We start from the raw sequence: 13,609 nt of genomic DNA, 5'->3' as shown, positions 1-13,609 counted from the left end.
GAAACTTCCTGGGCAATTCCCACGTAGGTCCATGTGCCAGGAGTTCCAGTGTCCCGATGCGCAACTCAGTCATACGCCTGATCTCCGATGATCCAGAGACAAGAAGATTTGGCCCATCGTCATTGATTGGAAGCCAACATTAGATGAATCCTGAAACAGATAAAGCTGCAAACTGCAACATCTAAAAATAATGTGCATAATGCAGTAGAATTTACTTACCATCATCCCTTTGCTGCAAAGGAAACTTTTCAGAAGTTAATGAAAATGCAGAATTGGTTAAAGCTCTTTTGTGATTTATTTTGGTGGGGATTTGGAATGGTCTGTCTTTTTGTTTTTACACGTAACCAATTCTCTTTTATATTACATACGTTTTTCTTTTCTTTTTTTTTTAATATATATTAGACCATTCCATTTCTTTATTTTTTTTTAAACATGTCTCAAAAGTCAAAAAGACTTTGACAGAGCTGTTGTACAATGAATGTTTAAAATCAACCCTCAAGTAAAATACACATAAATCGAACAGAAGAAAACCAAGGCTAATACATAGTAAAGCCTAAAGCAAACTATGCAAAATAAAGGTATACATAACTTTTAACAAACAAGAGCACTTTTCAGTACTTCCCAAATTCTCTGCTTTATCACAAAGCTTAGAATGTCTCAGTTTTTCAAAACATCCATAAAGAGATTCAATGTCAACCTTCATTCCATAACAACATGGAACCATTTATAATAGTTACATTGAAATTTTCTTAGTCTGGTCAGATCATATGACCAAATCGGTAAATTACATGTAAAATCTTGGTATCTCTCTTTTAGGCCAAAGTTCAATGAACATTTATATACCAAGTTTCACAAAATGAATTTTAAAAAATGAATTACATACATGCCTCCTGTTGAACTAAAGCCGTAATTTCATTTCACTTCTTCCATATGGGTACAGTAGCAACTCATTGCAGGGCTAACCCTCTACCCCAAACAGTGCTTCTGGACTAATACAGGCAATTCACTACAATCTTTAGTACATTAGTTATTTAAAAAAACAAATCACATTATGATTTAGAATGCAGACAGCATAGCTTTCTGTAAGTAAACATTGGTCGCTCTCCGATCATCTTCGCCATGAACGCGATTCATTATCATCTTCTTCATCGTCGTCATCTTGGAGCAATAAGTCATCAATCAAAGACTCCTCCTGAAACTAAGTAGAAATTCTCCCATTAAAATAGAGTGAGTTTCTTTAGAAGATTAGATACCAATGAACTTCAATAACAACTGAAATGCACTGTGTAATTAATATACATCACCACTTTTGTGAGCTCTCTGACAACTAAAAGGCACAGGTCAGGAGTGTGATGGACTGCTCTTCATTTACAATCACCTCAAAGTTTCCCTCCAAATTACACATTAAAACAACAGTCATTCCTGGGTCAAAATCCCAAACCCCACAACCATTGCGCCCCCACCTCCCTGCCAAAAAAATATCTTAATAGTGAGGCTATGGTATTTCAGCTGTATGAGATATTGGTGGTATTTGATTTCAAAAGGAACTAAAACATTGGAAGCTAATCTCCACAGGCAAATCAAACCAGTCTGTCAAACTGCTCCCTTTGTTACTGAGGAGGAGTTTTGGTTTATATATCAACAAAAATATGGAACAGTTCATATGCCAGGCACATAACTACATTCACCATGCTCAGGCTAAATTGAAGTAATTGTCTGTACTGTGAATCAAAGATTTTTTTTAAATAATTCATTATCTTGTGCAACAGTACTGTGGTTCTCAAAGGTTATGCTAGCTTCATTTAAAAGGAATATGGCCAAATATTGAACCATCTGACAGATGCCTGACATTTCAATTAGATCCTGCAAAAACAAGTGGTTTGTTAATGTAGAAACTGTTGCAGTCTGAAGCTTGCATGGTTTACTTGATGCAACAGATATTTATTTTTTTTGCAAAGATCATAATGCAACAGCCTCTTTTAAACTGAATTAAATCCATTTCTAAAAATTACTATTGGCTCTTCCTGAAATAAACATGGTAACAGCTCCATTTTATACAGAATTAGGTTTTCAGTTAAATTTGGTTCCACTGTCTAAATACTAGTTAATGCAATCATTTAAACACACAAGAACTGTATTCTTGTTTTAATTCATGAGATCCGTAAGGACACAAGAAACAGTCTAAAACAATGACATGCCACTAAACTGACAGCAGCTAGCAACATTAAGATAGCAATCAATTCCATATGGTACCAACGAGCCCTAGCAAAACTGAGCTAATTGGGGATTTAAAAGGAAACCCATGGTTGGAGCAAAACATGACAGCTCACCTGAGACTTGGATGGCGGGTGAGCAGTCTCACAACACTGGAGTGATCAAGAGATGAGGATGAGATAGAGTGTCATCGGAGACATGCAGAAATTGATTCCATGCCTATAGATGCTACTGCCAAGGGACAGTGTGTAGAGCGGAGGGATGTGGAGTAAGAATGAGTCCTCACATAATGACAGTGTGGAGTAGGAAAAGAAACATTGGTCCATATAGTCTGCTGATGTTTGGATGCTTAAGAGTGGAACCAAGTTAGGGCAGTCCCATTAAGTTGGATAATGGAGTACAGGCACTGGAAGATCTGATATAACTCTTTTGTTACAAATCAAGGGACAAAGTAAAAGGCAGCCCCTTAAAGGGAAACTGCAAAAACAAAAGACAAAATGCAATGGAAACATACCAACATTAAATCAAAATGTGATTAAAGGGGTCGATAAAACACCCCAGTCCCCACCGAGCACGGAAGGCCTCAACGGTGCCGGCAGACACTGCGTGCTCCCTCTCCAGGGGCATCCGGCCATGAACATAACCACGGAAGGGGGCAGACAGTCGGGTCAGATGAGCCTCTTGATCGCCCATTGCCTTGACCTGTTAATGGCCAACTTGGCCAGGCCCAGGAGCAGGTTCACGGGGAGGTCCTCCTCCCTCCCGGTCCCCCTCCACACAGGGTGCCCGTAGATCAGGGGCGTGGGGCTGAAGTGCAAACAAAAACGGCAGTAAAAGGTTCTTCAAGGAACTAATCATGCATGTCAAAGGCTGTAATGATGTGATGGATAGATAATAGACTACATCCTTCTGTTGTCACTGACTTTGGCTAAGGCCATTTTGGTTCTGTGGAAGAGGCAGAAGGCAGTTTGGAAAGATCTAAAAACAAAATTGCAGGAGAGATTTTGGGAGGTGGTATTCAAGATCTTTTGTCTACTTCAGTTGCATATCCTGCTAAATATTTTGATTCACACAATGGGCATCAATGATCATGCATGGAAACTGACTTGGAATCATCACAAAGGCTGACAAGGAGAAGATGAATTAGCACAATTGAAAGAAACAAGCAGCAATAGGTTAGTAAATCATCACTCACTCAGGCTTAGCAACTCCTCCATGTTAAGCAATTAAAAATTCTAGTGAAGTACAGAAATTAAACTGAATGCAAAAATAGGTAAATGTTAGAACACAATTTTTATGTAGCAAGTTGATTTCCTTCCTCAAAATAAGCACAGGATCGCAAAATGTCTAATTATACAAGGCTCACAATTTATTTTATAAGCAGTAACTCAAGAGTTTAATGCACTACCAATGACACAGCTGAAGATTTCAAGAGCCAAATACTGACAGTGGTTGCAACCTCAGCAAAACTGAACACACTGGTAATCCACAGGTTTCGTCAAATTTGGAGACTTGCATGAGAAGAACTCTTCTTGGGATTTGATCAGTTTCACCCACCGAACATACTGCAACAAGACTCATGCTGATACTGGAACTGGCCTTCTGATTTTAAAACTCAGTATTTTGTGCCACAGGTTTTTGTTTAGTGTTTAAAGTGCTCCTAAGTACTATGCACAAATGCTTTATTTTAACTGAATATGAATTAAAAACTTTAGAATGGTCGACCTAAATGGAGTTGGTGTAATTGGTGACCACTTTTGTGCCTTTGGAGATGGTGTGGCTGACCAGTTCTCCTGGCAGCACGAGGCAGACGGCGCTCTGGATCTCCCTGGCAGAGATGGTGTGACGCTTGTTGTTGTAATGAATGACGTGTGAGACCTCGGAGGCGATGCAGTCGAAAATGTCGACAACGAATGAGTTCATGACACTCATGGCCTTGGACGAGATCCTGATGGAAGGGTGGACCTGGGTCAGCACCCTGTACGTGTAAGTGGAATAGCTCTGCTTGTCAGATTTCCTCCACTTCTTGGGTGGCTTCTTTGTGACTTTAGTCAGCAACTGCTTCGACACCTCGCGGGACACATAGCTCTAGCCGCGGCCACCACCTCAGGCATGCCACTCAACTTGGACCAACTTATACAGGCAACATGCCCAACATCTTGATACCACTATTTTCTTCAATTCTTTCCCAACAGCATCGTGTGCTCGCAAAACTAACAACCTTGCCTGTCCCAAATACCCTAGGTGGAACAATAAGCAGGCCCCTGACCGTTGCAAGTTATGGAGATATGAGTATCTTGAATATTGGCAAAATCAAGAATCCTTAAAGCAATATACGTAGCCTAGAAAATCAAGTTTGATTCAGGTACAAACAATGGCCAACAGATGCCGATGTTGCCGTCAACAAGCACTGCTAACTAGATACTTTAGCTCTGAAGAAGAATCATAAGGACACAAATTTTTCCCTCCACAGATGCTGTTAGACCTGAGATTTTCCAGCATTTTCTGTTTCTGTTTACTGCTAACTAGACAGCTGGTTTCATCACAAAAACAAAACTGAGATATTGTTAGCATCCAAAACCTGATTGATAGGCAGAGAACAAATGGTGATGTTCGATGATCTGGCTTATACAAGGTCCATGTTAATTTATTATACTCCATGTACTTCACCAAAATTTACATAAAAATACTTTTATTGGTATTAACTGGTTAATCATTTAAGGAATTGATGCTCACAATTCAACATTAAAACACTTGCTCAACCAGCCCTTTGCTTGTCACATTCTACTTTCATCCCTTTTACCCTCCTTTGAACGCTCGTAACACTGATTAGCTTCCAAAAACACCCCTCTACCTCAACCCTCTTTTACAATGCTTAACACCCACCTTTCCAACCAAACTTTTGTTGCTCAATGTCAATTTTTTATTGATAATGCTCTTGTTAAACAATTGGGAAGTTTTCTAGGCTAAAGATTTGCTACGTTAAAAGGTGCTGTATAAATGCAAATTATTGCTGTGCTTCTCTCTAATTGTCACTCTTGATAAGTTTCTCCACTGCAAGCCTTCTCTGTGGACTGTATATCTCCCATTGTGTGTCTGCTTTTCAACTTGTTTTAACTCTTACTCACTCATCAGCAGATAAGAGCACAGGGAAGTTAACAAAAGTAACAAAGATGGGAGGGAAAATGAAACAATTGGGCCAGGGAAACATCACTAACTTGTAATTAAACTATCTATATAAATATTGAATGGTTAGGGAATAGCTTCCTGAAGTAGTTTGCAGAAGGAAAAAAAATAACAAAAATGGGACAATCATTTAATTATCATGAGGAAAGATGAGTAAAAGTTTGGTTAAGTGGAGAGGCAGAGCAGAAAATGAACAGAATGCCTAAGATGGATGATTAGAGTGCAGAAATAAAATTTAGGTGGTTTGCTTAGGTAAGACAGGATAAAAGTGGTGACAGATTGAAGGATAATATGAAGTTTAAGTTCAATTTGTTGTACATCAGCCAGGAAATGTAATTCAGTGAGTTTAGAGGTAATGGGGCTTGGTGCAAGACAGAATTCTGAAAAGTTTAGCTTTAGACTCATATAGCACAAATGACAGCCATTCACAGAGTCATGTCTGTGGTAGCTTGTTGCTAGAGCAATCAAAAACTAATGCCATTGCCTGCTTAGTTCCCAATAGCTCCCCATCTTCCTCTACAATGGAAATTTTGAAGCTAAGATAGGAGGCTAACTAGGAATAAGTTAGAGCAATTAATGTCTAGTAGTGACAAAAACAGATTAAGAGTTTTGGCAGCACCGGATGAAAGCAGGCAGACAGGCAGGGTCAAAGGAAGTAAGCAGTCTTTGAAGGGCAGGACGATAGGAAGGGGATTGAGCAAACGAAGTGAGTCACATGATGAAAAAGATTAGCTTGAAACGGACGGGGTGGGGGGACAGAGTGACGGGTGTTCTCAACGTTAGAGAGAGCGAAGTGTCACAGGTGGGACAGGTTTACACAATGTGATGTGTGACAGTGCATCAAATTTGCATCAGGCTGATGTGAGAATTCAAGAAATGCTCAGCAAACAGACTAAAGAGAGGGAAAGGAGACTGAGCAGGGGGTGGTAGGGGAAGGGAGAAAAGAAATGGAGATGAAGAGGATATTAAAAAAAAAGACTGGCAACAACGCCATGACAATGAAGATTTGTGTGTGTGAATTGAAGAGATCTGTGATCTACTACTAAAACAGTTTGTCTGTTTAAGTTGCTACTATTATAAGTAAAACTGACTACTTTTAAAGTCTATCAATCTGAGGTACTGTTCCAGAATGTTCTCACCCTCTCTATACACTTACTACATGCACTTTACTGGCAGTATTTCACAGGCAATAATAGTAACTGACTGACATGAGCTTTCTTTTGTACTATTATAGTCTGATGTAATTCACCCAAAATTGCTGCTTGCTGAAAAAGCTGGCAGGCAATAATGGAAAGTGCTTTGCCAAAAACAGCATTTTATCTAGTCATGTTCAGGAATCAAGCCCCAAAGCATTTTACAGATATGAAAAATCATCTTAACTTTCTCTTGATAGCTTTCGTTGAACATTGTTAATGTGGAAAAAAGGGTATTTTGCACCACAGGAAATGGCAACACTAAAAATATGCTTTCACACATGCATGCCATCTATTCGTATTCAATCCCCCTAATAACAGTTTAACAGGACCTGTTCATATATACCTTTCTTCATCATTCAAGATTAAGGAAATTAATTTGTCAAAGAAAAAAGAAATTCACAAAATTCAGAGTGATGACAGAAAGAACAGAGGCACAGGCAAGAAAAGCATAAATCTCTGGTTTCTGATGTCTATTGCTAAATAGATACATACAGATAAAGACAAAGGTACTGAACCAACAGAAGACACAGGAACCTGATTTTGAAAACCACACTGCCCAGATAAACACAGAAAATCAAGGGATCTGACTATTTTAAGGCACAGAATTGAGAGTGTAAATACAACATTGGACTTAGCTGCCCTAAACTGCATATATTACATTTGTACTGCTCTAGACTATGTAGTTCACCAGGAGAAAAACCAGCAGAGACTTGATGGAGAAGACAGTCTGTTTTTTCAGTTACTTTGTATAACTCATAATAGTGCGCTGGAATGTCAGTTATTAATAATATTGCAAGAGCTCAAATAAAGAGGTCATTCTTTATAGCAGCAGGGGTTTGGCAACAGGTTAGCTCTGACTGGTGCGAAGAACAGCTTCTTGACTTTCCTGTGCCATTTCAGTGCAGTGTCACGCATACAGAAGAGGGCTGATAAGGAACTTTTGATGTAAATCTCCAAAGTGGTTCAGGGTATTGCCCTGAACATGGCAGGATTCAGAGGATTGAAACCAAGGAACAGCAGCTGCTGATATGTTGGCTCACTGACTGAACCCAGAGCTCTGATTTCTGCATTAACAGGGCATAATCCCCTATTAAAACCTAAAGAAGGATTACAAGTGGTGACATCTAGTGACAAACTTTGGCCAAGAAGAATCAGGACATGTACAGGTAGTGTTGCATCCAACAAATAGAGATAAACCTGTAAAAACCTCAACTGGGGAGTTGTGTCCAGTTCTGGGCGCCACATTTTAGGAAGGATGAAGCGATTAGAGAAGTGCAGAAAAGGTTCATGAGAATAGTTCCAGGGGGTGAGAAACTTCAGTTACATGGACAGATTGGAGATCCCTCCTCGGAGTAGAGAAGATTAAGAGGGGATTTGACAGGGCCTTCAAAATCATGAAGAGTCTGGGCACAGTCAATAGAAGAAACCATTCCTGTTTGCAGAAGGTTTTAGAGCCACACCTCACCTATTTCAGACTATTGGCAAAAGAAGCAATAAGGGCATGAGGAAATACTTTCTTGCATAGAAAGTGGTTAGGATCTGGAATGCACTGCCTGAGGGTGTGGAGGACGCAGATTCAATTGAAGGTTTCAAGAAAGAATCAGATAAATATCTAAAGAGAAAAATTTGCAGGGCTAAAGGAAAAAGGTTGGGCAGTGAGGTTGAGAGTTGTTCTTGCAGAGAGCTGACATGGGCACAATGGGCTAAATGTTACAACACAGAAGGGGGCCAATTATATGTTTCTATTATTCTGTGATTCTATGTTCCTAAAACATATCTGAGTCAGGCCATAGCAATAACAGATGACATTGGTTATTAGAAATCAGAGTTGTAGCCAGAGTTGCATCAGCTACCAACTAATCCTCAATCCCAGGAGTTGATACATAACATGATTCCAACTCTGACAACAGACAGAGTGTAATGCCTTGCACAATTAGGAAATGAATGCCTGTTACTTGTGTGCTGAACACAAAAACGACTTGAGACCTCACAATTAATGTAGACAGAATCACTTTCCAGCTTTTCAAATGTGCATGACAAATTCTATTCAAAAATCCTTTCAATGTAAGAAGTTGTGCAACATGGGTAAACAATGCATGCACTAGTAAAAGGCAATTACTGGAAAGGTACAGCAGCAAGAACTTATGAATCCAGTTTCTAACCTGCACATGAGTGCTGTAGGGCAATTGATGAGAGATTTTGTTCAAAGCAACAATGACAAACTGTTGCACAAGTCTAACTGAAGCTCATAATGAAGAAGTGCACTAATGGTATAAATGGATAAGAAACTTAAAAATATTTATTTTATGCTTAAAAATGTCTATTCAAGAACAAACTAGCTGCTAAAGTAAACTGAATTCTTGGATTGCAGCAAAAAGAAAAGCCAAAATCAGAATGCGAGTTGGCTTAGTACATGCATTATGAAACAGCTCAGCGCACCATTGTCATGCAGCAGTGTTCTGAATTTTACTTGCAGCTCACCCTCACTAAGTATGGAATTTTCAGAAAACAGCAAATTGACAACATTGTCTCCAAAACTGAAAGTAGAATTATTTCAATAGAACACGTACCTCCTCTTCATCTGCCTCCACATCCTCAGGTTCAGCAGCTGTGGTGGTAGCTCCAGGCTTGAACCATGCAAGTTGAAGGTCTTGCCCTTTGAAACGAATCCCATGTAAAGCAGCCTAAAATCCATATTTAACAGAGAAAAATCATATCCTGAACAAAAACTACTTCAAGAGGCTAGATCAATAATTTCAATGGTACAGTTTATATAACATGATCTTCGAATAAACATTCCAAGTTAACTTGGGTCTTCAAAATATCAAGAATGAGGACAGCCTAACTAAACGGCATACTGATTAAACATGCAAAGCATATTGCACAATACACGTCTATAGTAAACTGTTCAACACTCTAACCATCTACAGTATTACAAGCCAAGTTTCACTAGATTACTACAAAAATTCAATGCCAATAAAAGTTGTTGCGAGGGAGCAGTTGGTACGAGAAGAGGAAAACTTATCTGAAAAAAATGTTTTACTGTTCTGGGCATCTAAATACAAACAAAACTTGCAAAGATTGGAGGGGGGGGGGGGGGGGGGGGGGGTGGAGAGAACAAAAACACTGCAAATACGGCATCGTCTGTGGTGACAGGAAGGTAGTGTTAATGTTTCAGGTCAACAATCTTTCTTTAGATCTGCAAGATGTTACAGATGAACAACTTGTAAGAAAGAACAGCGCCAGGGAAAGGGAGCAAGAGAAAGCCTGTGATTAAGTGCAGGACAGGAGATGATTAATGACAGAACTGATAATGGTCTGATAAGAGAGAAATTAGAGAAATAAATTATTTTTCAAGACCCAGAGGATCTGCGAATAGTTACAGCAAAACAGCCAGGGGTGGCGAGGCTGGGAATGATTTTTTTTTTGGGGGGGGTGGGGTCGAAAAGGGAGGCTGAAGCATGTAAAACCTGATAAAGTGGAGAAGGCTACAGTGACCTGAGATTTCATTAGCTTAGGTAGGTGAACCCACACCTTCCCTCTGAAACTCCTAGCTCTAGGTTCGGCCTGTATTGCTTTTAAATGTTGGCTTCTTTTAAGTTGAATGCCTTCTTACTAAGGACCAGCTACAGTAGAAAAAGGCAAGTGGCATCAGGGGTCCAACCAATTCGCTGGTTATATACTTCACAGGAGAAAATCAAACCCCAAGCACCGGCCCACAATGTTCCCCCAAATGCTGGAAGCACTAATGCACTCAACCCACATTACCAACGCCTGCTATCTGAAAGAAAATGGGAGCTGTGGATAATGTCTGAAGTTGTTACTTCTACTTCAATTATCTGACTGACTCCCACCTCTCAGTCATTGGTTTCCTATAGTGCTGCAATATAGCTTAGCACAATTCAAGGAAGAATGCCTTGGGGCAGAGTTTCTGCTTTGGGTGCAGTCAGACATTCAGGTGCAAATTGCAGCAATTTTCGGAATTGAATGTTTTTGTGCACATATCTGCTCAAATTCATTTGCATATCACCAAAAGTAAAATCTTCCATGGGCCAATCAGGCAGAACGTAATTATTTTTCATTCCAACATATTCCTTGATATATTTGAGTGGTAAACTGATTCAGCTTTAATGCAGCTGAACATGGGTAACCAACAAAAAAAGGCATTTTAATCTAGTCTTCAACTAACAAATAACCCAAATTTAAATAACTTAAAAATGACTTATAAGCCATTTACTAGTTTCATTGGCGTAGTCAATTTCTTCATAAATTAAAACGTGTAATATTGAAAAGCTCCCGCACCTAACAAAAAGCTTAATTTTAGAAGGCCCCTCGAAAACCCACAAATGAATGCAGTAAGGGGAAAACTTGACAAGACTAATTGGAGGAAGGGTGGAAGGTGGGGTGGGGTGGCCAGGGGGGCATGGCCTGATACAGGGATGGGGCCAAATTCCTCTTTTTTTTAAGCCAGGGCCTAAGATTACAGAAACTCAATTTGAACTGGACATAATTTGTGCCTGAAATTCCTTGATTTTTCTGCATTAGTTGGGCAGATTTTGGGCCACACTACTCGAGTACCCTAGTGAAAACTCTATCTCCTTTTTCTTTCCACTAAGTATTTCACAGCATTCTAGCCTTAACATTTACTTGATCAACTTTAGTCATTGACCACGGCTTCCACTTTCTCCCCCACAACAGATGCTGGCAATATGGTTGTGGCTGCGTTACCAAGTCTGGTTGTGGGTTTGTGGGTTGATGCTTAGGGTGAGGATCCTCTTACTCAGGCATGGCTGGCTAGAGGGCTCGTCTCTCATCACACTCCCATGTCAATGAAGCCTTCTCTGCCAGCCAGATTATTCATGCTTTCCACACCCCACTATTTAGTTCTATTTGTACATTCGTCCTCTGGGTCCTGATGCATCTTTTATTTCTCTGTCAAAACTTTGAACAGTAACACTCACATGTGTCAAAGTTACACATAGTGTCAGTTTAAAAAAGATCTTCCTTCAACAGATACAAATCCTATTAGGTATTATAACATAACAGAAACTACAAATTGGAACTGAAACTTGAGCCCGAAAGACAAAAAGAAAATGGGCACCAATTATCCACAACACATCAGCTTGCATTCATATAATGTTTTTAACATAATTTCCTGAAGTGTTTTGCAGAAGGGTATTTGAGGAAGATGATGGAGGGAGAAGAAAAAAGAAAAATGGAATAAAGGAAGTAACACCACTTTACAACAGATGACTTAAAGTGACCAAAAGCTACATTTTGAGAAGGCATTTTTAAAAAAAAGACAAGACAGCAGAGTTTACATGTAGCTCCAGATTAATGCCAAGATGGCTGAAAACTCTCTCACCAGCAGTGGTCAAAGACATAGAAAGACAGAGTTGGAAACAGAGTGCAGGAAGAGATACAAGAGTAAAATGTGTAGAGGTATAATAGGATGAGGTTGTGGAGTGATTTGAAGGAAAGATTTTTTAATTGAACGTGGGACAAGAAACATGGGGACGACAGACAAGAATTATGGAAAAGCTGGGTTAATATTGAGAGTAGAAGTTGGGAAAAGAGCAAAAAAATGCATTCAAAAAATGATTTTACAGATAAAAAAAAGCAAGGAGTCAGTTTTAAGCAGTGAATGGAGGCAGATATAAGTGGTCTTTTTGTTGAGTATGATGTACGATTTGAGACTCAGCTCTGGGCAAACAGGATGCCAAGGCTTTGTGCAATCTGATTCAATCTGAATGAGTAACCAGAGAGAGCAATGTATTCAGTCATAAGAGTGCTTTATAGCAGAGGCTGAAACCAGTGCCTTCAGTTTTCCCAGTGTCCAGTTGGAGAAAACTGAGTCATCCACAATGGTACCGGAGATGCAGTTTAATTCACTGAAGTATTATGCTATTTTTTTTTAAAAATGCAGGTGATCACATGTGAGGAACACTGTTTTCTGAATAAGTAACACTACTATGGAGAACTGAATTAAGTAAACAGAGGAATTTTAAAAAAGCTAGTGCTCAACTACCCTCCCAGAACGATACATCAGAATAAACTAAACCAATTTGCAAAGGGCAGCATATCAAATTAAGCTAATGCACAATATTTAGTGGATACATGTATATGAACTGAGGTTATTTTAGGAGTGAGAGAGAAAAATGAAAAAAAAATACACTGTGCCCCTTTCTGCCCAATGAGGGAGCTGAACACTGATAGCATATTTATAAAACCAGTCCGTGTAACCTGAAATCATATTTTGAGGTCTTTTGCTGCAACTAGGAAATATACAGCTGTAAATGAACATTAAAAATCTGCAGTAAGAATAATCATTGAACCAACCAGTGAAAATCAAATTCTTAAATTAAAACATAAATGAAAACAAATCAGCGTTAACGCATTAGCAGCATACCAGAATAACTAGCACAGTCATAGGATTTATTGTGCAATTTGAAACTACAGCATGTGAAATGTAGAAACAATTACACCTTCAATGACATTTTTACATAAATTGTACAATATTACAGTCCCCAGGTATAAATTTTGAATTTTCACATTTAAATTTGTAATAAATTTCATGGGTTCCAGCTGCATTTAAACACAGCTGTGTATTTCTCAGGCTGCACTTTTAGCAGACTACAACTGATCTCGACTTTGCAAAGAATTGGTATTTTTGTATTACAAAGCAGCTCCTTACACACTAGCTGCAGTACAATACAACCAAACAGAAACGTAAAAAATAAGCAATAATAAATGATTGACGTCCATGACTCAAGAAACCATCCATATACAACTCTAACCTCTTCTAAAAATTAAAAAGTCACCCTCCTCTACTCCAAAGCAACACTCTTAACTTGCTGATAAAAATGTTTACACACAAACACACTGGCCCATCAACGGATTCTGACGGATCTTAACAAACACACACTATTATGATATCTAACCGAGAAAATGCCAAGTTTATGATTTCCACCATCTTTTCCAAACTGAAATGATGCTGTGGCTGTAAAAGTTCA

The 13,609-nt window shown here is 39.1% G+C and overlaps 1 protein-coding gene across 3 annotated transcripts in view; it reads right to left on the bottom strand.

Annotated features, from left to right (window-relative positions):
* Positions 1-276: 276 nt before the first annotated feature.
* The window catches only part of rbm26 (RNA binding motif protein 26), an 89,940-nt gene continuing 76,607 nt past the window's right edge, over positions 277-13,609 (bottom strand). For all 3 annotated transcript variants that reach the window (XM_078545941.1, XM_078545943.1, XM_078545942.1), the window contains exons 21-22: positions 9,167-9,280; positions 277-1,198 (exon numbers count right to left, since the gene is read on the bottom strand). In XM_078545941.1, the coding sequence (XP_078402067.1) occupies positions 1,109-1,198; positions 9,167-9,280 (204 nt within the window). In that variant the 3' untranslated portion in view covers positions 277-1,108. The remainder of the gene's footprint in view (positions 1,199-9,166; positions 9,281-13,609) is intronic.

This window comes from Cetorhinus maximus, chromosome 7 (genome assembly GCF_964194155.1).
Source record: "Cetorhinus maximus chromosome 7, sCetMax3.hap1.1, whole genome shotgun sequence".
In the NCBI taxonomy this organism is placed as follows: Eukaryota; Metazoa; Chordata; class Chondrichthyes; order Lamniformes; family Cetorhinidae; genus Cetorhinus; species Cetorhinus maximus.
This window is presented reverse-complemented; position numbering and strand designations above follow the sequence as displayed.